Source organism: Mustela erminea, chromosome 16, assembly GCF_009829155.1.
Source record: "Mustela erminea isolate mMusErm1 chromosome 16, mMusErm1.Pri, whole genome shotgun sequence".
Classification (NCBI taxonomy): domain Eukaryota; kingdom Metazoa; phylum Chordata; class Mammalia; order Carnivora; family Mustelidae; genus Mustela; species Mustela erminea.
In genome coordinates this window covers 75,686,932-75,712,839 of record NC_045629.1, presented here as the reverse complement: position 1 = coordinate 75,712,839, position 25,908 = coordinate 75,686,932, and the positions used below count along the sequence as shown (strand labels likewise).

General features: G+C 47.1%; 2 protein-coding genes across 3 annotated transcripts in view; both read left to right on the top strand.

The window, feature by feature from the left end:
* HHLA1 (HERV-H LTR-associating 1) overlaps window positions 1-17,963 on the top strand; it is a 32,317-nt gene extending 14,354 nt beyond the window's left edge. Inside the window, exons 10-17 of the mRNA XM_032316015.1 lie at window positions 2,291-2,539; window positions 2,643-2,675; window positions 4,757-4,843; window positions 7,934-8,015; window positions 8,329-8,402; window positions 13,333-13,489; window positions 16,522-16,604; window positions 17,920-17,963. Of these exons, the coding sequence (XP_032171906.1) occupies window positions 2,291-2,539; window positions 2,643-2,675; window positions 4,757-4,843; window positions 7,934-8,015; window positions 8,329-8,402; window positions 13,333-13,489; window positions 16,522-16,604; window positions 17,920-17,963 (809 nt within the window). The remainder of the gene's footprint in view (window positions 1-2,290; window positions 2,540-2,642; window positions 2,676-4,756; window positions 4,844-7,933; window positions 8,016-8,328; window positions 8,403-13,332; window positions 13,490-16,521; window positions 16,605-17,919) is intronic.
* Window positions 17,964-21,797: 3,834 nt separating this feature from the next.
* OC90 (otoconin 90) overlaps window positions 21,798-25,908 on the top strand; it is a 35,237-nt gene continuing 31,126 nt past the window's right edge. The window contains exons 1-2 of one of the 2 annotated variants that reach the window (XM_032315550.1): window positions 21,798-21,828; window positions 25,745-25,838. In XM_032315550.1, coding sequence (XP_032171441.1) covers window positions 25,793-25,838 — 46 coding nt within the window. In that variant the 5' untranslated portion in view covers window positions 21,798-21,828; window positions 25,745-25,792. Of the gene's footprint in view, window positions 21,829-24,976; window positions 25,273-25,744; window positions 25,839-25,908 lie in introns of those variants that run through there. The other variant, XM_032315549.1, reaches the window with a different exon arrangement.

The window sequence follows — 25,908 nt, the reverse complement described above, 5'->3', positions numbered from 1 at the left end:
AGATATGGTGACTCCACGGGAGCTGAGCAGGCACTGCTGCCATCCTACCCATTAGGAGAGACACATTCCTCTTTTCCATAGCCCTCTCTGCTCCTTATAGCCTGACACTTGTTTCTCATATTAACTACCTGGCTTTTGTAGGTAATTGAATTAGTGACCCTGTTTTAGACATTGCCACTCTACAATACCCAGCCCTTACCCAAGCATCCTCTCCCTCTCTGTACACACTCCCACCCATCTGCTTGCCTTTTCCCTGGCACAAGTGGTATTTTTGGAACCACCTTTGAGCTCGCTTTTGCCCCCTACACTTAACTGTCACTTTAAGCTGAATAAAGTTTCTAGAATCTGGCTGGTCCTCCAAGATTATTTGCTGCTGCTGTGATTACCTTAGTAATCTACCAGTCCTTGTCATCTACCTTTGACCTGAGGTAGCCTCTGAACTAGTCTTCCTTGACCCAGTTTCATATTTCTTTAAAATGTCCATCCATTGCCACAAGAGCAATAGTCTTTAAAATACAGTTGGGTTTGTCTTCTTACTACTCAGAGCTAAGTCAGGAACAGAGGGTCCAAAGACCTTAGCCTGGAGTATACACTGCTCTGTCAACATGCCTAGCCTCATCTGCTCTCTTTTTCCTTGAATCTTCTGCTAAAATGACATTGAAGCTCCTGTCTCTTCTCGCAGATGGCATCTCTCTGCATGCCTGTGCCACTTCACTCGGCCTGGAACTCCTTCCCTATTTTTCCATATTTCAGAGCCCCAGTTTGTCTGTCAATCACCAGCTCAGCGGCTGCCTCCTCTTTCCTCAAAATCTCCTAGTCAAAATTTGTCTTTTGTCGTCTTCAACTCTATAACACGACACCAGTCCATCATTCGGACTCGGTGTTACTCCAGGTTGGAACACAGGTGACATTCCATGTGTGTCTCCTCACTGAATGGCCCTTGAAGGCAGACATCCAAACTCCTTCAGCCCCCCAGTCTGCTCCCCCCGGGTGTCTGCATGACACTCTGTGCATAGTAGGTTCTTAATTAGCGTTTCTTGGAGTAAAGTAAAATTTACAATAAATCTCCAGTTCCGCTTCAGTGGGCTGCCTTGATTTGAGTTTATTGGAATTACGTTTATTTATCTTAGTTTACCTGAGGAAGGATCCTCAACTTGTGTGGAATGAGGCTTCTTGTTGTGGAAATGAAATGGGCATTTGGTGGGTTCCCTTTACCCACTCGATTCTGAGGACAGAGCCGAGGATTGAGTCAATGTCATTTCTTTAGTCTTCCTGTGACCTTCCCAGACCATCCCAATTGTACCTGCCCTTGGTGCTCCCTTATGAAGGACAGATGCCTGGGAAGAGAGAACACTTGACAAATGGACACGTATTTGTGGAGTACGTATGCTCGATAGCCAGTCACTTGGCTGAGTGATGGTTTGATCAAGCATAGGTCAAGCACTTAGCCCTATGTCCAGTTGATTTGGAAACAACTACCAGACCTCTCAGGCGTGTGGGGACTACTGACCCCGTAAGTGAAGCAGGAGAGAGAGATGAGGCAACAGGACACGACTTGTACAGGATGTGCCCTGCACAGTGATCCGCCAAAGGGGTAAGTAGGGCCTGGAATCCACTGGTCTACAGGCAGCCCTGGTCAACCCAGAAGAAGGGACCCATGGGCTCATGGGAGCCTGTCATCCTAACATGCATCCGTCACCAGCAAAGGCTGCCCAAAGGGAGCTAGAAGCTCAAATGAACACTTGAGCCTCTTCCTCCCTGTCTTCATGGAACGTCCAAGGGCACCGGCTGGATCTCCCTCCAAACTGAGCCTTCCTGTTATCTTAGCTGTGACCTACCTGTCTTTCAGACAGCTTCTGCCCAGCAGCTTCTGATGTCCCTAAATTCTGCTTCTGGTCTCTAGTCACATGCACAGGGCACATGAAGCCACCCTGTCCCTCTTCTAGGAAAAAGTGCCATCAAGGGGCTGAGGGCTGTGAGCTGGGCAAAGGGCCTGGATGAATTCGGGTTCTGTCAGGAAACATGTCGAATGCATGGTACTTTGTGGTCTGACAGCTTTGCATTCTGTTCAGAGCTTCCCCGCATAGTGTTTTTGGAAAATGGTATTTTAGCTTCCTTTGCTGTTCCAAAAGAAACACTCCTTTTTGGTGACATATGGTATTGTTCCAAGTAAGGTTTAAATTTCTGCGTTCAGTACGTTTGCTGTCCAACAATCTTTCAGTGGCTTGACAAGTCTGTACTCCAAGTGTCAAGCATATAAAACCTGCCTTTGACCATCTCCCTGAACGTACAGCTCCCAGGGGCACAGCTGTGACTTCAAAACTCACACCCACGAGCCAGCAGACACTACCGAGGACAAGCCCCCTGCACAGAGCCCAGAGCACCAGGGCACCTGCTCCAGGGACCTCTCCCTGGACAGAGACAACTCCTCCTGCAGAGGGAGAGCCGGCCATGAGCACGATCAGGCTTTCCAAGCTCCACGCCAGGGCCACAGCCATGGCCACGCAGGGTGGTCCCTCTCCCACCCTCCCAGCCTTGGGTAAGAACATTACTCGCCCTTTCCCTTCCTGTCCTGCGTCTCCCTCACATAAATAAGTGAAGCCGTTCCTTTATCCTTTTTCCATCGACCCTTTCTTCTTCAGCATCCCTGAAATTAGAGATCGACATGAGCCAGTGTGAGTTTGATACAGACGAGCAAAGGCAGTGAGCATCTTTGGCATAAGATCCTGCCAACATTTATTTGTATGATTTTTCTTATTTTGAAATAGTTTAAGACTCACAAGACATGATAAAAATAGTACAGAGAGCTCCCTGATCCCCTTCACCCAGCATCCCCCGATAAGAATGTCTTACATAAGTGAAGTGTATTGTACCATGATGCATTTTTGTTTCAGCAAAGCATTTAGCAATGTCTCTCCTGAAATGAACCCTGTGTGGTGGAATGGTGGTGGGTATTAAGGAGGGCACATATTGCACGGAGTACTGGGTGTGGTGCATGAACAAGGAATCTTGGAACACTGAAAATATAAAATTAAATTAAAAAAAACATTTTATGATAGAGTGAGGTGAATTTGTAGCTGGCTAGATAATGATGCCAAGAGTATGTTAATGACTTGAAGCTAGCACGGAGAGCCGCCACACGTGGCAGGCCAGCCAGCGAGTTCCTCCTTCCCCACTATCTTTGTGGGCGCCATCAGTAGTGTTGTCACAGAAGACGAAAAGACATGCTCATGCTATTTGGAAATAAGATACAACAGAGATAACGCTTTCATTAAAAGCCAATACTGTCTCAATGAGTTCCGACAAGGGACCAGAGTCATAGAATTCATTCATTCAATCATTTACTCATCGAGACATGAATTTAATACCAGACTCCAGGCTAGCTGCTAAAAGCACAGCTCTATCAACATTCCCTTTCGTTCCTGAGTGCACAGACAGGGGAGGGAGACACGAGCAAGTAAATTGATAGTTATAGTCTACCCTACAAAGAGCTGTTGTCTTGGTGAGCCCAGCAGGGGGCTTCCTGGAGGAGGTGAGAACTCATAGGAGTCCAGCAGGCAGGAAAACAAGAATGTGGAAAAGCAATCAATGTCACTAACCAGAAACCCCTCAGTACACTCCAGTATCGTGACTGTTCTGCATAATTAGAAAGTTTCCCAGAATAATATGAAAAAAAAAACCCAAAAGATATGATTGCTAGTGGCAAGAAAAATCAAAGAATACTTAGCTATATACCTAGCAGGAAAATTGTTGGGTTTTATATATGAAAAACTCTAAAACTTTAGGGAGAGTAATAAGGCATATTTAAATAAATAAAACAATATAACACATTCTGGATGAGAAACTTGATTTTTTTAAAGATTTTATTTATTTATTTGACACAGAGAGAGAACACAAGTAAGCAGAGAGACAGGCAGAGAGAGAGGGGGAAGCAGGCTCCCTGCTGAGCAGAGAGCCTGATGCGGGATTCCATCCCAGGACCCTGAGATTATGACCTGAGCTGAAGGCAGAGTCTTAACTCAGTGAACCACCCAGGCTTCCCAAGAAACTTGAATATTTTAAAGATGGCAATCTTCCCTAACTTAACATACAAATTTAAAAATTTCCAAGAGGGTTAGTTTTAAAAAACTGAAAAAAAAACTTATTTTCATACCTACTATGGAAATGAATGAGAGAACCTATAGAATTGTTTGAAAGAACAGCCAGGGAAGATTGGCCTTTGTCCCAATCCTGTGATACTGCATTATTGTTGTTAGCAATATGATCATCCCCGTTTTAAGGGGAAAGCTAAAAATAAAAGTGAAGCCACTTGCCCCTAAAGTCACAACATGGGAGAGGCAGGAACAGTTTCCTCTCTGGTCTCTTCACCTCAAACCCCATAACAATTTTACTGGGTCATTTGATGAGAAACGTCCTCTGAACTTTTTTAAAATAAGTAGTTAGGAAAATAAAGTTTACTTTGGTCCATTTATTCTAGCTCAAGGTAGAGCTTAGGTCCCTGAATTACCTGTTTTATGCATGCACAAAGCATTTTCCCTTTGATAACATTTCATTGTTTTGGTAATTTTATACCTGAGTCAAAAGGGTCAAGAATGTAAGTGGCCTGTTACTGTCCCATGTGCAGCTACCAGGAGGGTGGCCAGGACCCCATGGGTGACAACCAGCAGTCAGGCGTGGACTCCCACACTACCCATGCCCTGGGCACCTGCAGGGCCTCCCTGGGAAACACTGTCCTCCACACCGTCATCTCCTGCAGGGACCACGGCCACAAGGAGCTTGCCCAGGCCTCCAGCTAAGACAGCGACCCCCCACGGCAGCCCCTCCCAGGCCCACTCAACCTCAGGTAAGAGAGGATGCTCACTCCCACCTCCCCCATTTCTAAACTAAATTTAGCGCTCTGTCTTTAAAACGTTTTCTGAATTTTTGAAATACAACGCACAGAAAAGTTGTAAAACCCAAGTTAGCTTCATAATTAATAATCATAAAGTGAACTCACGCTTCCTTTTCTTTATTCCAACCCTTTTCTTTCTACCTTGAATGAATGAAGGAAGGAAAACCCCCTCTTTGCAGGAATCTTCCACACCCTTTCTCTGCTAGGTGCCCTCCTTTATGTGCCCATTTAAAAATTTCCGATTTCTTTTTAAAATATATTTTAAAAGCTGTTACTTACTTATTAGAGAGAGAGACAGAGAGAGCACAGGCAAGTGGAGGGGAGAGGGGGAAACAGACTCCCCACTGAGTAGGCAGCCTGATGAGGGACTCGAACCCAGGACTCTGGGATCAGGACCTAAGCTGAAGACAGATGCTTAACTGACTGAGCCACCTTGGCACTTTAGAAATTTCCAATTTCTTTGGGGCACCTGGGTGGCTCAGTGGGTTAAGCCTCTGCCTTCGGCTCAGGTCATGATCTCAGGGCCCTGGGATCAAGCCCTGCATCGGGCTCTCTGCTCAGCAGGAAGCCTGCTTCCCCTTCTCTCTCTGCCTGCCTCTTTGCCTACTTGCGATCTCTCTCTCTTTGTCAAATAAATAAATAAATCTTTAAAAAAAATTTCTAATTTCTTCTTTTCCCTTTTTCACTGTCCATCAAACAAATGACCACTAGGAGCTAATACTGTTCTCTCCAGACTGCCTTTTTGGCATGGTATTAGTATGTATTAATATTATTACATTAATTGCATATATAGTGTATATGCAATGTTATGTAGCATACCTGTTAATTACACACACAAATATAATGATATGTACATTAATACGTAATCATGTACTATAAGGAAAGCCTGAGTTATAAAAAGCAAGAAAAAAGTTGTCAAATGTGATCCCAAGTCTATGTATCTATGTGTATTTACTTGTGTGTAATAAATATACACAGAAAATAGGAAGTAAAACAAAATGAGACTAAAAAGAAGCTCACAACATATTAACCTTGACTACATCTGGGAAGTAGATAAGGTTTTTACTTTCCTTCACTCTGTATTTTCTATTCGTGTAATCAAACAAAAAAGCTTTATTGCTTTTTTTTTACTAGACATCAGGGAGATTAAAATTAAAACTACATTGAGTTATCACCTTACACCAGTTAGAATGGCCAAAATTAGCAAGACAGGAAACAACATGTGTTGGAGGGGATGTGGAGAAAGGGGAACCCTCTTACACTGTTGGTAGGAATGCAAGTTGGTGCAGCCTCTTTGGAGAACAGTGTGGAGATTCCTCAAGAAATTAAAAACAGAACTTCCCTATGACCCTGCCATTGCACTCCTGGGTATTTACCCCAAAGATACAGATGGAGTGAAAAGAAGGGCCGTCTGTACCCCCAATGTTTATAGCAGCAATGGCCACGGTCGCCAAACTGTGGAAAGAACCAAGATGCCCTTCAATGGACGAATGGATAAGGAAGATGTGGTCCATATACACTATGGAGTATTATGCCTCCATCAGAAAGGATGAATACCCAACCTTTGTAGCAACATGGACGGGACTGGAAGAGATTATGCTGAGTGAAATAAGTCAAGCAGAGAGAGACAATTATCATATGGTTTCACTGATTTGTGGTACATTTCTTTTTAAAATCAATTTCTCTGGCACCTGCAGCTAGAGGCCCTTCTTTCAAGCTCACCGCAGTCGTAGATGGTAAGACTCCTTACTACTGTGCTTAGTGTCCATTCCCTGACCGTCCTCCCTCTCCTTAAGAGCCTGAGTCTTTAATCTCCTGTTCCATGAAATATAGCAGGCATTCCGGAAACATTTGCTGAGCCACCTAAATTTCTTAAGAAATAGAGGGTATAAAGGCAAAGTCTTGACTCTAGGCTCAAAATCAATTGCACCAACAGATCTGGGAATGCAATTTTGACAGCTGTCATCAAGGAAATCCCTCTCATGGTTACATAGGAAAAGTAAAAGCTCCCACCTTGGGGTTTGACCGGTAGGATATCAGCGGCCAGCACAGCCCTGAGGCTATGCACTCTGGTCTTTATTCCAGACACAGCAAGGTTGAAACCGTGACTCACCTATGCTGTCTGTCCTTGGGCCCTTCTCTTGATCTCTCTCAGCCCTGGCTTCTTCACCTTCAGAAACAGGGGAGGTGATACCTACCTTCAGAGTGGCTGTGAGGAGCTTCAATAAGGCGTTCAGCTCAGCACGTAGCACCCAGGACACCCTCAGCCCGTGGCAAACACCTACCGCTCACTTGTCTGGGGCTTTGCTTATGCTCTTTGCTCTGCTCTTACGCTCTTTGCCCACCTTGGTAACCGCTTTTCTTGTGTCTCAGAGACGTCACCTGCCCCCAGCCTCCACCTTCTCCCTCCCGTGCAGGTCGGCCTCACCCCTCTTCTCCTCTCCCACCTCATCCCACGAGTGAAATGACCTGTCCCATCTCCCTCTCCCTCAGCCCTACAAGGGGGCTGCTTTGCTGGTTCTGCCAGGGACCAGGATCCTGACAGCAAAGATCACATCCTGAAGGGGTCCTTAAACCAGGACTTTACGAAGGATCAGAAGAATTGCTGAGATGAGCCCATGCTCTATCAGGAAGATGACAGTGTGTCAGGGTGGAGATGGAGTGAGTGTGCGCAGACTCAGATGAGTGAAAAGCCTCATTTTCCTCACCGAGCAGCAGCCGTGCTTGCTCCTTGCCTGGGCCACGCCACGCATCTCCCATGCATTTCATCACTTCTTACAAGGATTAGCTGATTTCCAGTGGCATCCGACACAATGTATCACAGCTACCCCTGGGACTTGCCGGTTTCCTCCTCTACTTGATGAGCCTCCACTGCGGGTTTTATCTCTTAACTCAGTTCTGTATCCTCACCTCCCTGCTGGGTACCTGACTTAATAACCACCACTGGTTAACTAGGGCAGGACTAGTGGCATGGGGCTTCCTCTCCCTATAAGGCACCCCAAGAAAAAATCCCAGGCTTACCTCTCCCTCACTTCTTCCCAGGAACCTCCACCCGTGGCACACGAACCCCAAGCCCAACAAAGGCACCTGCCCCGAAATATCCACAGACAGGTAAGAAGGTTTAGCTGGAAAGAGAAACCCAATACCTCATGGCTTTGGTGTAGGGGCTCAGGGTAGAGGAACAAGGGTGCCAGGAGGCTGACTAAGCTGGGCGTTGGACTTCATTGGTTCTAGCAGGCAGGCGAAGTAGTTTAAAAGCCTTGTTATGTTGTTAAATTACCCCATGATTTGCATAAAGCTCTTCCTTTTCTTGGCTACAATTCCCTATAGACTTTGAAAACGCTTTATCCTTAAACTGCTCTTATTCCTTCGTCCTGTGTTATCACCCAAGGCCAGTTCATGCTGACTTTTGCACGGCCACTCATACCCCTTGCAAGTGACCTCCCTACAACATGGCCACTTACCCCTAAAGAAGAGCCAGCCTTGGTCCTGGGACTCCACCAAGTCTCAAGTACGTACCGGCAGCCTGCTGCTCTGTTGCTCTTGTTTGTTTGGAACAAGGTTGTATCGTGAAATAAAAAGAGGTTTGTTTGATTAAATTTGGATTCAGACTGCTGGGATTAAATTCTAGCTCTACCATTTACTGGGGAGGGGGTCTCCAGCACTCGGCTTCGGGAATTCAGCTTCCTCAACTGGGAAGCAAGAATAATAACAATTATTGTGGGCACTAAAACTGTCTTTATTCTCCCACGGCTTTGTATTGAGTAAGATAATATGTGTGGAAGTGATTTGGAACTACAGAGCTCCACATAACTTAATCCAATCAGCGTTTATTAAGTGAATACCTATTGAGCAAGGCACTGTGTGCTTTGCAAACAGAGGCTGTTCTTTTCATGAGCCTGATGTCAGCCAAGGCAGCAGGAGGAGGAACGGATGACTCCAAAATTCAATCCTCATTTGCTGGGTGCAGTTTACTTTTGTTGCATTTTATTTATTTATTTTTTAAAGATGGTATTTATTTATTGGAGCGAGAAAGAGGGCATGCACGTGTGGGAGCGGGGGAAGGGACAGAGGGAGAGGAAGAAGCAGGCTCCCTGCTGAGCAGGTAGCCCAATGCAGGGCTCCATCCCAGGACACTTAGATCATGACCTGAGCTGAAGGCAGACACTTAACCCAATGAGCCACCAAGGCACTGCTACTTTTTGTTGCATTTTTAAAGGACTTGTTGCCTTCCCCATCCCTGACACTTAATTTCAATGGAATTCTAGAGGAAACCATGTCCTGGGTTTATGGCTGTTTTTTTTTTTTTGTTGTTTTAATTTTTTATTTCTTTTCAGTGTAACAGTATTCATTGTTTTTGCACCGCACCCAGTGCTCCATGCAATCTGTGCCCTCTCTAGTACCCACCACCTGGTTCCCCAACCTCCCACCCACCCCCTTCAAAACCCTCAGATGGTCTCCTCACAGAGGTTGAGAAAAAAATGCCGCTTTTTGTTTTTCCCCCATTTTTGGATGAAATTGATACAGAATGAGTCCTCCAAAGCTGGTTGAATCTTCAGGGCCCTCCCACTCCTGGATGCCTTTCTATCCCGTTTCCTGAATGTTCCTGCACCATCCAGGAGTATGTCAGCAGGGATTATTAAATTCCTGGAGACGACACAGTCTCTTTTTTCATACACTGAAGATTTGCCTTAGCCCTACTCCCAACCTGCAGTGAATGGACCTTTCAGACACAAAGCCTTGATTATCCTGCCGAAAGATATTATAGCCATGTTTCCCCCAGAGGTTGGTGGTGCACAGGGGGGCCGTTTTCAGACCAAGTTTTAGAAAACAAGCTGGGTATATAACTATCTGTATTTATGTCTACTTACACGGCTCTATCTATTGTCTCTCTCTCTTTCTGTCCATCCATTGTCTACCCATCCATCCATCCAATAAGAAATCTAAGTCTAAAATAAAGGGTTTTGACAACTTCCAGCAAATGATTCTTCCCATTCACAAAGAAACCATACCCACAAATCCTTTGAGACTGACTCATTCATCCGTTCTGTGAATGTGTATTGAGGTCCTACTGTTTCCCAGGCCCTGTGCTAAGCCTATTTTTACTCCATAATAATTCCGCAAGGTAGGTAATGTTCTCTTCATTAAGCCATTTCAGTGAGCACTACAGTTAAAAAGTAACTAAATTTTGAGCCTTCGTTTGTCTAACTTCAAAGCTTGTGCTCCCTCCAGCCCGGTATGCTATCTATCCCAAGATTCTTCATTTGTACAAAATAATTGCAATTTGAGGAAGAAACTGGTAATGTTCCTAAGAGAAAAGGCGGTCAATGCTCCGTGCAGCCAGAGGGGAGGAGATTAGCTCCATCTGGAGGGACTTCTAGAGGTTTTCCTTGACAAAGAGAGAGGCATCTGAGCAGGGTTGCCTTTAAATATACATTTCAAGCAGGGCCACAGCTTATGCAAAGGCACAGAGGCAGGAAAGGGCTGAAGATTCCCAGGAGCCGAGAAATTCCTTGTGCCTGGAATTCTGGTGCTACAAGAAGGAGTGATGAGGAGCGAGGGAACAGAAGCTGGTGGGGGTGGGGGTGGGGGCGCACGTGGATCCCCAGGGCCATGGAAGAAGTGTGGACCTCTTCTGAGACAACTGACATGGGCAGATTTGTGGTGCAGAAAACTTTCTCTGGCTGCAGAGTGGAGACCAAAGAGGGGAGGAAAGGAACAGGGACACCGGCAAGGAGACTGCTATATGCCAGAGATGAAGGGAGCTGGAACTAGGAGTTAGTTGTTTGAGACTTGACTCATCAGGGAGACTTGGATGGTGTTCAGCAATCAAGAAATGTGATGGTGGAATGATCAGCAGGAGGTAACCAAACATCATGGCCAAGTTTGAATAATTGAGAGGGTAAGTGCCCTTTCCTGAGTTGGAGAAGCATGGGAGAGGTTGGGAAGGGGAGAGGGGCATGGAAATCAAGCATCAGGAATGTTAAGGATGTCCAAGGAGTAAAGCATGCTAGTATGAGCTCCAGACCCAGATCTTGCCAGAGTCACTACCTGATCAAACCACAGAGTCACTCAGACCCTCAGTGTCCTTTTGTATAAAATAGATACCTACATTACGTGATTTTATGAGAATTAAATGAAATCATGTTTGTAAAGAACTTAGAAAAGCACCTAAGTCCAGGTGTGTAATAAATGTTAAAGTAAAAAGTCATAGCATATTTACAAAAATTGATAAATATTCTGGAGGTTTTACTATTCTAACTGGCTCAGGATAGAATTCAAAATACATTTCCGTCCTACCCTTTTTAACTAATCCTATCCCTAACATATGAGCCCTCTCTCCACTTTAATAAATTTATAACCGATAGACGAATGGATAAGGAAGATGTAGTATATTTACACAATGAAATATCAGTCACTGAAAAGAATGAAATCTTGCCATTTGCAACAACATGGACAGAGCTCCAGAGTTTAATGCTGAGCAAAATAAGTCAGTCCGAAAAAGGCAAATACCATCTGTTTTCATGCCTATGTGGAATTTAAGAAACAAAACAAATAAACAAAAAGGAGAAAAACTAAAAAGTCGACTCCTAGCTATAGAGGATAAGCTGCTGGTTGCCAGAGGGAAGGCGGGGGAGAGGGAGCACAGATGCAGCAGGAGATCTAATGAAGAATGTACTTGTGTTGGTGAGCCCTGGGTGATGTATGGGAGTGGCAAATCACTACATCGTACACCTGAAACTAATATCACGCTGTAGGTTGACTATACTGGAATTAAACATTTGAAAAATAATAATGATAAATATAAAAATAAGTAAATAAATCTTAAACTGCTCAATTACAATTTTCAAAAAAGGTAAGAAAATGATTCATAAAAATATGAAATTAGCACATGTCAGAGAGATTATTCAATCATTAATGAATGAATGAATGAAGACTGGCTCCATGGAGAGTTTGAGGAACAGGGATTTTTATGGTTAGTCCTAGGAATTTGGATATGAATTTACTAACTCATATCCCACAGCAAAGAATTCTTTTTCTTTTCACTAGACAAAAACCAATTGCATCTTTACCAGACGAAATTCATTCACATTGCTCACCGGCAGGAATTATTTGTGTTGCTCTCAGATAAGAGTCATTGAACCTCTTCAGAGTTGCAAAACCACCAACTCAATCAGTCAATCAAAGATACACACTCTTATGGAACCAGAAAATCCCCACAGTATCTGCTAGATAATACCCAGAACTTATTTCCAGGTTTTAGATCATTTTTCTTGATAGTAACTAGTAAAGCTTTGTTGGAAGATCATTATCAACATCCTAATATAACCTTCAGATCACTAGAAGTTGCACCCTGTAAGAGGAAGCCTCTTTTCCTTTTTTTTAAGATTGATTTATTTATTTGAGGGAGAGAAAGAGAGCAGGGGGAGAGGGAGAGGGAGAAGCCCTAAGCAGACTCCCCACCAGACGGGGGGATGGGCTTAATTTGAGGACACCAAGATCATTACCTAAGCTGAAACCAAGAGTCCGCCACTTAACTGACTGAGACACCCAGGCACTCTGTCTCTTTTCCTTGTGTTTATGAGTTGTTGTATCCTTTGGTCTGTGAGCGCCCAGTATGTAGTGAATGCTGAATACATTTTGTTGAGGTGGGGCAGAGTGGGGCAGAGGGAGAAGGAGAGAGAGAGAATCCCAAGCAGGCTCCACACTGAGAGGGGAGTCCACCATGGGGCTTGAACACAGAACCCTGAGATCACGACCTGAGTGGAAATCAAGAGTCAGACATTCAACCGATGGAGCCATCCAGATATCCTATTCAATACATTTTTAATAAATCAGTAATAATAACTATTATTTGTCATTTATTCCATAGCAGGAAGTTTGCAGTATGCTTTGTATACATTGTCTCCTTAAGTTCTCCCAGTGATCTTCAGGCAACTCACACCCATCTACTTGCACAGCCTATACATATGCCTGCCCACACATGCAAAATGCATATATCCATGTGTGCACAGACTTACACATATGCATGCACACATATGTCTACACACACACGCTCTCTATCATCTAATTATTCTCCATTTCCCTATCAGCAAACCATCCCCTTGCTTGATGCTAGGTCCCCACATACCTTATCTCTTCCACTGGAAATACCTCCACCTGACCCACTTCTGTCTAATGTTTTAGATCCCTTTTTAGTATTTGCTATCAGTGAGACCACCTCTGATTTCCCCCCGGGAACTGGACCCCACCTTACTCCCCCTGTCTCTCGGACTCTCCCAACAGCTTTCCCGGGCACTGAAGAAGCAACATTGTCTGTCTGTCTCAGAGCCACCTTGAGATCAGGGCCAGGACTCTATCCATCAAACACGGTAACAAACAGAGGGAAAATGCTTGCTAAATCCTTGTTGATGTCAGTGGTCTGGGATTGCATCTTCCAGGGTGTCCTGAGCTGCTCCTTGAAGAGGGGGCCATCACCGCCGCTCCCCTCACCTTGGCCATCCAGAAGTTCAACCCTTGCCTGATGGAGCTGTGTCGCTTTTTCCAGCAATGCCTCTGCATGAGCCAGAAGAGAGAGGCTAGAGCAGAGGCCATGAGGTAACCGGAACCAGGTGTCCCTTTCCACTGTCAGCATTTTGGGGCTGCTTATGCTATGTGGCTGCTCTGCAGGCCACAGGTGGCCAGGAACAGGCAAATGATAGGGGTACGTCAAGAAATAGACTCTCTGGAGGGTCTTCTACTAGACCATCACCTCGTTGAGAGCCATGATGGAACCTCATTTATTTCTGGGTCCCCAGAACCCGTTTCAGAGCCAGACACAGGAAGTGCAGCTGAGTTGAGTGGAGGTCAGCTAAGTTGATGTGAATTGAGCCCAGCTGAGTACTACCTGGTGGAGTGACCACACAGGACTTCCGGTGATCCTGGAGCCCTCTCAACTTTAGCCTGGTGACATCTGCCAGGACTGAGTAATTGGAGGACAATGTCCATCTATACCCCAGCTCTTTCTAAATCCCTAGAAGTCATTTGCTGGTCAAATGAGAAGATGATAAAACGAAATTTAGAAGGCAAGCCCTGCTTCATATTAGAAGTTCTAGACATGGTAATAGCTTCTTGCCCTCTAGTGAAGACATTCTTTTCCTTCTTCGGCAGTTTGTCTTGGCTGTAAACCCAGAACCAAACAAACATGGATGACCACTTCTGCTCCAGTGGTCTGGGGGTCTGGGGCCAATCCCCCAGATCTTTAATATTCCTTTCCAAGTCCATTCACAACTCTTCAGCTTTTCAAACCTCCATCACCCTCTGGCTCTGAGCCTCAAGTCCAGCTTTAAAACCACTTTACATTACATCCTGGTCTTGGACCTCTCAATCAGTGTTTGAGGGAGTGTTTCCTCCTCCCAGAGAGGGAAATGAGAAAGGTCCATAGACCCAAGGTGTGAGCAAATGATGTGGAAGCATGTCCCCACCACACATAGGCTCATCCTAAAAAAAGAGAAAATTCTTGCAACATGATCAGCCCACTATCAAACCCTCCGCCAGTAACTTTTCAAATCAACAATGACTTGAGTCTCTCCTGGTCACCTGTTATACACAATGCTGAGCCATGGGAATTGAGAGTTGAATCAGACACAGGCCCAGAAATTGAGGATTTCATAGTTGGGAGGAAGAAATGGTCATAAACCCAAATTAAAATATGACATCGTAGGGGACAGAACCAAGTCATACCCAGAGGCAGTACCTATTCCTAGTATCCCCTTGGAGAAAAATCACATTTAAAAAATATATATTGCAAATGCCAGGGGGAAGGATAAAATGGGGAAAGCAGAAGTTTCCAGAGAGGAGTTTTAAGTTAAAATTTAGAGAAATGAAACATGGAGGAACCTGAGCTTATCCCTTTTCTTCCCTATATTTTACTTAATAGTGAACTGCTCTATAATCTCATACTAAACATGAGTACAGGCTCAGAATAACAGAGTGGGAGACTGGCTTTACTCAGTGTGTGTTGAACAGCACAGTCCCTGTGATCAAAAAATCATGCTTGAATGGGAAAGCTGGCCACACAGAGAAATTCCGAAACAGTAGGACAAGCACTGTAGCAGATCCCAGTATGCCCCATAGGACCCCAGGGAACTAACTAATAGGGCCTGATGGGGGAATAGAAGCTTCCCAGGCAGGAAATGGGAGAGGCCACTCCAGGCAAAAGGAACAGCAAGTACAAAGATGAAAAGTGAGAGGCAGCCTGGAATGTCATAGGTCCACCGAGATACGCACAATGTGGCTGCAGCGAAGGCCTAGGTCTGTTTTCAGGAAAGCCTTGCTCCTTCAAGCACCTGGCGAGCTCTTGCAAACAAGTTTGAACTTTCCCCCTAGAGCTCCAGCAGCTCTTCCCGCTGTGCACTTTCTCCTTCATTCAGAATAGGTGGAACCTATATTCCCCAGGGTCGTTTGATATCCTCTCTGTTCTGGAAGCTTTCTAAGCAATTGGTCTGTGGGTCTTAGAACATCTTGTCACACTTGCACACTTCAGGCTAGCTGAGGGGAGATTAAGGATTAGGTCACAGAACTGGGATTTTAAAGCTAGTGGGTAGCTTAGTATACTGTGTGGGGCATAAGGTGAAACCAAGCCGACCTGCGTTTAAATTTAGGCTCTGGACTTACAAGCTCTGTAGGCTAGTCTTGTAGTGTCTCTGAGCCTCAGTTTGTTATTCTGCAAAATGGGTATAATCTTACTAGAATGGCAGTGCGTTCTGGCATGAAGTGGATTACCTGAGGGAAAATCCACACTCTCTTGAGGGCAGTGAGTCCTCAGGCAAATCAGTGCATCTCTGTGCTCTAGTTTCCTTAATTTAACAGTGTCCTGGAAATTGAGGGTGCTGGAGCCTGGGGAATCTTTACAGCTAGCTGTACTCAGGCAGTTTGTTGCTCCCCAGGGGATGCTAGAATCACAGAGTGGTAGGGATAGGAGGGAAATGGGAAAATGTTTAGCCCAACCTCCTCATGCATCTGGCATGGGATAGGCAGGGCGGTGAATTCCCGGAGTCCCACAGGGAGCCAGCGGCACAGCCTGCCCAGAAAGCTCTTCTTCCTAATGATGTTCTTGGTGCTCTCCCACTGAAGCCCTTCAAAGCCATCCCTGCAGCCCCAGCCACGAGCAGGACATTCTTTTGCAAGTATTTGCTTCCTTGTTAACTGTAAGAGCCCTGTGTTCTCAGCCCACCTCACACACAAAAACAAATCTATGAACATAGTCATTGCAGAGCACCTGCCATGACTCTTTGGGGAACTTGACATATGTTAGTTCACTTAATCCTGGTGATAACCTGTGAGGGTAGGTCCTAGGATTGCCTTTTGAGTGCATATGAAAAATCTAAGGCCCAGAGGAGGGAGTGCTCAGCCTGAAGTCACACATCCTGGTGAGGAATGAGGCCAGGACTAAAAATACACTTTTCTCACTCCAAAGTCTAAGCCTCTCCCCACTCAGCCTCATCCTCTGCCTCTTCTCTCACACCCAGTAAAGATGGGAAGGGGGTCCTTGTTGTGAGTAGTTGGCCAGGATGACTTTCTAAATGATGGCTGTCTTCCATTCGCCACAAGGGATGATAATCGCTTTCCACTCTCATTGGAATCTTTAGGTACTGTCTTCAATACTATTCCTGGTTTCTGAAGAATGCAACATACATCTGTCAGAGGGTAAAAAGGGTGTCCCACTCCCACAGTGAGTACACACTTGACCGTGTTGTAGCTTGACAATAAATGCTTTGTATGAAAGGGCTCTAGAACTCACTGATTGTCCTGCCTTCGTGGGGGACAGTCAGAGTGGGTGCAGATCATATAGTCTCATTAATTTTAGACAAGAAAAGTGAAAGGTATTTCTGATTACTCTTCAACTAACAGTTCAGTGTTTGCAATTAGGTATAGAAAAAAAAGAGAGAGAGAGGAAAAAAAGCAGGAGTCAACCCGACCAAGCCATTTTGCTTTTTATATGATCTCAGGCAACTTTTTTATCCTCCCTGATTCCCATATAAGCTAAAAATACAAACAAACAAAGAAAAACCAAACAAATAGAAACACTCAAACTCCTGACCAAAGCAAAATGAATACAAATAATCCAAGAAAAAGCTTATTTTTGTTCTTGTTTTTGTGTAAGATATTATTTTTCAGTAATCTCTATACCCAATGTGGGGCTCAAACTCGCAACCTGAGTCACGTGCTCTCTGACTGAGCCAGCCAGGCTTCTCCAAGTAATACAAATAAAGAAAGCATCATGAGGTGCTAGGAGTAGAGTATATGGTACCCTCTTCTGGACCTAATGGCATCAAAGCCCCATTAACTCAGAGAGGCCAGACATAAACTTTGTTTTTCTCCCACTCCCACAGACTAAAATGGCTGATCGGGCCTGGCTGGTCTCCAAGCTAATGGTCTGACCATCTACCTGGACTATCCAGTCAAAGGACTCTGACCTTCTAAAAGTCATGGAGCTATATGGAACTTACATTACCTTCATTCTGCAGCACAAAGGCCAAGCATTTAGGGGTGGAGGCTTTGGGTGGGGGGTGGTTGCTCAGTTGTCAAAGACAGCTATCCCTTTGCCTGGGATAAGCAGAGGGAGCAGGAAATTTTACAAGCTACTTACACTTAAATAGCTCTTCTTTTGTCCTTGGCGCCTTAAAAATCTCCATGCAAACAACATATTACATTTACTGAAAAACATATTAATGGGGTTAGATTAGCTTTCTGCAAACTGGAGAGATCAGGTAGATATCGGGATATTGGATATCGGGAAACCATCACTGGGCAGCGAATGCAGAGCTGAATGATGTTCTCTCAACTTGGCTGCTAATGAGGGAAGGTCTTGCCCACACCCTTCCCCCTCTCGGACTCCTGAGTCCCTGCCCACCCCACTGCCCTGCCTGCCCCACCCTTGCCTTCCAGAGGAGCCTGGCCCATGGCTGATGTGACCTGACTTTATGCCCCTGTAGCATTTACTTCTTTCTCACTACCTTGAATTCCCTCTTCTTTTTTCCTTCCAGCGTTAAAACAAAAATGCCTCCAGAATATCTGTCAGTCAGTGTGAGACCTTGAAAAAGCGATGGGACCTGATGATACACTGGTGGAGGCTCTTCACCTGGTCCCTGGCCCAAACTGACTGTTTTTGCAGAATTCACCAGACTTCAACCAGATCATCAATCAACCCAAAGAGGTTCTTTCTGGAACTCGCATTTCTTTCTCTCCTGCGAATCCTGGGAAGGTGGAAGACCAAGTATCTGAGGCTGCACTGAGACCTAAATCCATGTCTAGGGAACCCCCAGGACGCTTGCAGCCATCCTGAGACTGGAGAGATGGGGCGAGGGGTGTCGCACTAGCAGGAGCAAACTGGTGCAGGTTCCGGGACTCTGACTCAGTACCCAAAGTGACTTAAACTTGGGATTTTAGGAAGACAGCAAGATAAATAAGGAAAAGTTAACTCATACCATGGAGAGATTTCAAATAGGATTTCTATATACCATTGACTCACACTCAGTTTTGTACAAACTAATCAGACTTGCTGATTATAGGACCCAGATAATGTCCCAAGCCCTCTGAGTAGGAGGTGATGAGAACCTTTCCTCATAAGAAGTGTAGAAAGTTGTGGGTTTTTTGTTGTTGATGTCTTGACTTGAATCCTTATCTGTGGATCCCACTGTATATGGGGGTTTCCGGGAGCATGCTCTAGCTCAGTGATTCTCTAATGGGACTTATGAACTCCAAATAGCTGTCACACTCACATTTACTGCTTATTACGGCAAAGGGAGAGAGATTAAAGTTGGTAAAGGTAAAACAGGCAGAGGACAGGGCCCAGGAGTACCTGGGCACCAGCTTCCAGCTGTCCTCTCTAGTGAGGCTACAGGGGCAGCACTGAGTTCTTCCAGCAATGACACATGACAATACATATGAAGTATTGTCAACCAGAAAGGTTCACCCAAGTCATGGAGTCCACAGTTTTAACTGGGGATTGGCCTATAGGCATAAAGTGCCCACATAGCTGACTTCAGTTACTCAGTCTCCAGGCTCTCCAAAGGAGAGGTCTCCAGAGGACTCCAGAGGTCACAGTGACATGGCGTGACCCAAGCAGCCACTATAAATCACATTTTTAACTTAGACTCTAAGTCTGGCATGGCCCAAATCTCTAGCTGGACAGACACTCTTGTAGGGCAGGAGACTCCAAGGGTTCAGAGGTTAGCCCCCAGGAGCTGTTCAAGGACAAGACTATTCTTTGGCAGATGTAGGGCCCAAACACCTGAGTCCTGCTGAGTCAACACTTGCCTGCACATCCATAGGCGAAGGTGTCCCCTTTAGTCAATTCAGGTCCCTTCTAACCTCATCCAAGTCTCCAGCTGCTCCAACACCCCTGTGAATGCCAAGTCTTTCTGCAGAGCATTCCTGAGCAGGCTTGCTTTTTCCATGGCCGTCGGCAGACCCCCAGTTCCTCACTGCTGTGTCTGGAGGTCTGGCTCCACTTTCTCACATTAGTAGGCTGCCCGGCCATCAGTTTTCCACCTTTGTGATCTATGCCTGCCCCAGTAGAGAAAACTCACTTTCCGTTTACAGTCCAAGTTGAACCAATTTTCCCCCATTGGAAGACACTTGAGCGCCCTTGGTCTGACTCCCTGTGAACAACAAAACTCTTAGAAAGGTAGACCTGGAACTTTGGAGAGAGAAGCCACTAGACACTTCCCTCTCTGATCACACACAGATTTATTTTTAATCTCCAGAATACTCCAGAGACCCTCAAAGTCATGCAAATGTCAAGCTCAGGAATGAGTATTGTCATGATTCTTGGGGCCTGCAGAAGGCCCTCTAGTCTGCAAAGCTGAGAGGGACCCAGTAAATCCACTAGGACAAAGAGACCCATATATGGATAAGAATCAAGAAAACAGCACCATTCATCAAGTATGGGTTAATCTAACTAGACCTTCTCTAATGGATAATGTGGATATTAATGAAGGATCTTTGGCAAGAAAAGATCCCAGACATCCCTCAAAGAGTAGTTTATCATCAGGGAAGGGGGACAATTGACTTGATCCCAACATCCTGGCTAGTCACTTGTGGGGAAAGCCTTAGGGATAATGGCTGAGCATGGCTAACTTTGAAAAGGCCACGTCCAGAGGACCTCGGAGGCCCATGGAGGGGATCTGACCTTGCCGCAAAGACAAAGGTTCAGAGGTCCACACAAGACCAGTTTTCTAGGGTCACACCATCTGTCGTAACAGCAGTAGTAGCAGGACGAAAACAGGACCCAAGAGCAAAGTGACCAGAGCCTGGGGTTCACGGTCTGCTGGAGGTCAAAGGGAGGTTTGACTCCTCCTGAGCTTAATAAGTCCCGATTTGGGGTGTGCTTAGGGCAATGATGAGGCCTCAGGAGGTGCTGCCACACTAGAGTTCTTCGTGATTTGTGCATATGCGGCCATCAGAGGTTCCCTGAGGAGGTAAAAATGATGGGGCAGTTACTGCGTGCCTGCTGGTGGAGGAGACTGCATTTACACGTGTAACATCACCAAACAGTAGGCAAAGGCACAGGTGCATTCCTGTCTGTTTCATTCATGCCCAAAATGCAAGCCAAAGGGGCAGAAGCAAAGGAAATGTGTAGGAAGGAGAAGGGAGGGAGGAAGGGGAGGCAGGAATCTTGGCTCCAAGCCATCTAGCCTATTGACCTATCAGTTTAGAGATGAGGGGTCTCCTGTGCTGGTGGGTGGGTGAAGACTAGGGCGGCGTACCTTAGCTCGTCTTCGGTGCTCATAAGACACTGAACAATAACTAATGACCCATAAACAAAAGCTTCCATGCACAAGGGCGACTAATTATTTGCAGAAGCCTTCTGGTGGATTCTGTAAAGCCTCAGGTCCCCCAGATTTAATGGTCAGCTGAGCCCCTGTGTTCCCGCAGGTGGGTGGGAGGTGAACCATTCGGAGTGCTCGCAGCCAGGCGACCCTGTCAGCCACAAATGATCCCATCACGGTGAGCTCGGACAACCCCCCCACCTTGGCACCAGCTGTCCTGACTGCTGTGAGTGTAGGATGAGCAGATCAGCTGTGGTGGTGTAGCTGTAGGGACGAGAGGGACACAATCCCATAAAAACTCATGTGGCACCTAAGAACACTCAGGAGATGTTTGCTCTCCTTCTTAAGATCTGGAAAGGAAACCTGAAAGTCTGGAGGATCTAGGATCACAAGCCCCTCCACGCACTGGCTTGTCTTGTTTGCACAGTCCCACTGGGGTCATCCGCATGAAAAGCACACGTGAGCCAAGCCTGAGCAGCAACAGGTCAGCATCCCATGCTAATGAGTGGGCGGGGCTAGCACCTGACCCTCGCAGGTCTGATTATAAAGGCCCCATCTCACCCCGCCCACAGCTGGAGCAGGAAACCCCTGAAGGAAAGACGCATCGAATTCCCAGGCCTGAGGTCAGGAGCATATAGGAAGGACACCCCAGAGATCCTCTCGGGGAAGAATTAACGAGAGCAGACAAAGCCAGCCCTTCTCCTTGTGGGAGAGCCCATGCCACTTTCATCAACTTTCATCAGTCTCCCCCCGCCCCCCCCCCCCGAGTTCCCCTGATGACCCCGAGACACATTCCCTGGGCCTCCAGGTCTTTGAGATGAGGTGGGGGATGGGGAACAGGGGAGCCATTGTTCTCTGATTAGAGCCTGGGTCTCCTCTGAGGAGCACGTTGGGCCTCTTAATAGGGAGCCTCACCTGCTCCAAGCCAGAGCATTAGGATGTCCCCCTCCCCCTCAGAGGCCTCCCACCTGCCCATCTGCACAAAAGGCCATCCTCTCCACGTGAGAAGGGGGAGGGCGATCACGCGACCAAGGGTCTTCCCTTGGGGTATAAAGGACGCAGTCACCATCTTGCTCAAAGCTGAGCATCTTTCATCCTCCTGCTTCTGAGTGGACCTTCACGGTAGGCACCCCCTTTCTCCTGATGGGTAGGGAGCCAAAGTGGGCAGGAGGGAGGCCAGGAGGGGGAGAGAAAGGGACGGACGGACGGAGGGACGAGGGAAGGAAGCTACCGACGGCAGAGGAGAGGGAGGGAGGGTGTGCTCCCGGGCACCTGCGACCCGGACGCTAACTCGTCCCGGATGGAGCTGGAAACCAAATGCACTCTGCCCTTATCCGAATGAGGAGATGCGATGCCAGAGGGACATCACCCGCTCAATGTACCGGGGAAAAAATCCACTACATCACATCAGTGAGGGCCCTGCAATCCCGTGTGAGCCGCTGTCTCTCTCTAGGGCGCCTAGTGTGAAAATACGGTAATCATCAGTTATAGGACAGTCTGCCTGAGCTTAGTACACAGCAGGCACGGTGCCCCCTTTAACCCTCATGACTCCATGTTGAAGAACCACCATCTGGGCATTTTGCTGCCCAGAAAAACGAGTTCCAAGCAGCTTTGGTACCTGGCTCAGGGCACTCAGTATGTGAAAGCCAGAGCCTTCCCCCCATCCTCACCCGTGGCCTGTCCGCTAGAAAACCTTTGCTCTTAGACGCTTCCCACACTGCATCAGGATGCATGAGTCGTGCATCAGGAGACAGTTGGACGAGCCAGGACCCCAGAGAGTGCCTGCAGACCAAGGCAAGGTGCAGGGAGCCCTCATTCCCACAAGGACAGTCAGGTTCACTCTCAGCCCCATAGGCCTCCTTGGGTAAAGTAAGAAGAGGTGGTCCTTCCTCTAGGTGGACACAGCTCCACACCCAAGGGCACGTGGCTTGGCCAATAGATGGCTGCTGGACTTCAGCAGAGGCCCGCTGCCTCCCACCTGGAGACGGTGGTGTGCATGTCCCGGATTCGGGTCTCCCTCGCCAGTGTGCGGTGCTGATCCTGAGCTGTCACCTCTGGCTGTCACCCAGATCTCCCTCTCTTGTTTCTCAGCTAGGGACTGTCAACTGCAGCATCACACGACACCTGGCCGGTGGCCAGCCACTCTGAGGGGCCTCCTGAGCAACCATTACCTAAAATCATGACAGCTGTACAGTGAATGACGCCTAGGCTGCTTGTTGGGGGTTTAACGCTCCGGGTAGCGGTTTCTGGTGGGTACCATACGTGGCTCGGAGACTTACGCTGAACCAGAGGCTCGGTTTGAACTCTGCATTTGGGGCTGCCGTGGCCTTCCTGGACCTCTCCGAGCCTTGGCCCCCATGCAGAGAACGAGACCTGTGCCAGGAAGAGTCCTGGCGAGCCAGTCCAAGGCATAAGCTTGGTGACTCACTGACAAAAAGAATGACTCCATAAATGTAAGGCAGTGTTTGAAGGAAGAATGTCCTGGAGTGTATAACTCACTTTGCTTATAAGTGTGGTAAAATATACATACTACAAAATTTAGCATCCGGACGATTTTTAAGTGTGTGGTCCTGTAGCGTTACGTGCGTTCATGTGTTGTCACCTTGATCATCATCTATCTCTGGAACCTTCTCATCTTCCCAGCCGAACCTCTGTCCCCGTTCAGCAGTGACCCCGTCCTCCCCCCCACCCACCCCCTGGAGCTTGCTTTAAGAGAATACGTCAGAGCTGAGTCATGATTTCGTCTGTAATAAGGTCACTTTTGCTCATTTGTCTTCTAATAAATACACACTTGAAAATCCAATCAACATATTTGCAGTTCCCACGAGCGTCAACCTCAGCCTGTCTTCTGGGCCCGTCAGGACAACCTGGGGGGCTGCCTCCCTGAAGGGAGTGTTGCAGGAGCAAAGGAACAGCATCCACTGCACAAAACTGACCACCCTCCTTCATTTCATCAGACAGGGGCTTCCACTCAAACGGGGAACGGGGGCCTTTATTGCAACAGCTGCTGTTTCTGGAGCCTTTACTGTGGGCCGAACGCAGTGGCTATAGTTATGAGTGCTTCTGAGCCACTTCTCCCCATCACGCACTGTCTCCAGTGCCCTGGGCGGAGGAGCTCATTCCGTCCCCACAGTGACCTCAGAAGTAGTACTGTTCTCATAATGAGCTCTGGACATTTGGCAAGTGGGACACTTGAACCATAAATGGCCAGTCTCTGAGGCTCAGTGAACTCACCTGTTAAATGAGTTTGAGCACGGTGGTCCCAGCGCCTTCTCGGAGGTCAGGCATCCTAGCCTTCTCCCCTGGTATGCTGGTGACCATAGCAAATCGGACTTAGTGAGTGTAGGGTAGTGACACGGGTCTGACTTCAGTGGGTGTGACCTGCTGGAATGCCTTCAGCCACTGGCCCACGGGGTTGCCAAGGCAGTCACTCTGTACCTGGAGACGTCCCAGAGCTCGCCCTGCATTTTCAGTCTGGTTTCGTGGCCTTGGTCACAAGTCATTCAGATCCAAATCTCTGCAGAAGATTCAGAGAGCCCGTCCAGCCATTAATGTTAACTGCTTAGGAATTTATGTGGCTACCAAAAGTTAAAGCAGAGCAGCACACCCATCCGATGGTAGCCAGAGTACAAGGAGATGACTGAGCCAAGCCCAAATCCCCGAGAACTCACGTTCTACCCTCGTTCAACAAACATTTGCTTTATGGCCACCAGAGGCTGGGCTAGGCCCTGGGGAAGGTTCACACGGCAATGATTCTACAAGCTACAGATGTCTTCTCCTCTGGGACACCTTCCCCAATATCAATCGCTGCCCACAAGTTACGGTGGCCCACCATGCCCCTGGGGACATCTGCTGGGGCACCAGAACACGCGGCAGCCTTTGCCTCTGGAAGAACAAACTGCAGAAAGTGCTCCTTCCTCCAGGTTGATGCAGCCCTGCAGAGGGCAAGAGGGCAAGCTTGGGAGTTGAGCACTGGTTGCATTTCAACCCATATAGGCTCCTCAGTGCAACGCCTTTGCACAGTGCACAACATATACAACCCTATTCAGCAGCCAGGTGTTCCAACCAGGGTAGTGTGATCATACTGTATTATCATTCACACTTCGTTCTAAAAACCTCCTTTACAGCAGAATATGCACAAGTCAACCACCCATAGGACAGTCTTTATGGAGTTATATTCCTTGGGGAGCTAAGATTATTCTAAGTTCTCTCTGGTCTTTAGTGTTTTTCCTTCCCTATTAAATACATGGTTGGCCTGCTTGAGTGCATGAAGTGCCTTCCGAAGTTAAATATTTGCTGAGCTGCTCAGATCGCTGGGCAGTGACGATTGAAAGGTGGTAGGTCCTTGAACCCTGCCCCCTGGCCCCACACCCCGCCCTGGAAGAATTACCTCTTGAACCCTGGGACTGCAACCAAGTATTCAAACTGCTCCGAAACGTCAGGAAGGGAAGGAAGATGGAGCCCCGGCGGAAACACTGTTTGCTAGCAGGCGGCGCCACCATGCGGTCGCCAAATTTATTCCTAGGTCAAGTGATGGCAGGAAGGCTCCAAGTCAAACTGCTAAAGGTACGTATTCTGAACGCCGCTGATGGCCCAGTGTATGGGGTTTTGTACAGTTCGGTCTACAGGCCAAACTACAGCACTGGTGCAACTGCCTCCCTTCCCCATTAGTCTGCGAACGCCTCACAGATGAGGAGTATTTCCTCCCTCTCTTTGCATTCCCGGATCCTTGCGATGTGCCCGACAGACAATAAATGACCCCCGGGAAAATGAATAACAAAATGAGACCAGATCTGTGTCCTCATGGGGTGCCTGGTTAAGTTTCCCCCTTACAAATGGATGGACTGAATCCCAGAGAAAGAATGTGATCTCCTGAATGTCGTTGGTTACCGCCGGTGAGCAGTAAAGCTGGGACAGAAACCCTTTCAGGGCTTCTTCCTGTTTCTGCACCGCGCGGCGGGACACAGAGCTCCTGGGGGTTCTTATTTCCCGGATCTCTGAAAACATCCTCATCGTATTCCGCTGACTTCTCTCCCAGGAGGCCAATCCAGTCGATGCCTTGGCTCCCAGCCTTTGCCCTCCCGCTATGTTTGTGCTTCTCCTCCTAAGTATGCTGACAGCCCTGCATGGTGGTGAGTAATGGCATTTTCTACGAAATTTCCGGCTTGGTCTATAATTAATATGAACAGTGGGGAGGATTGT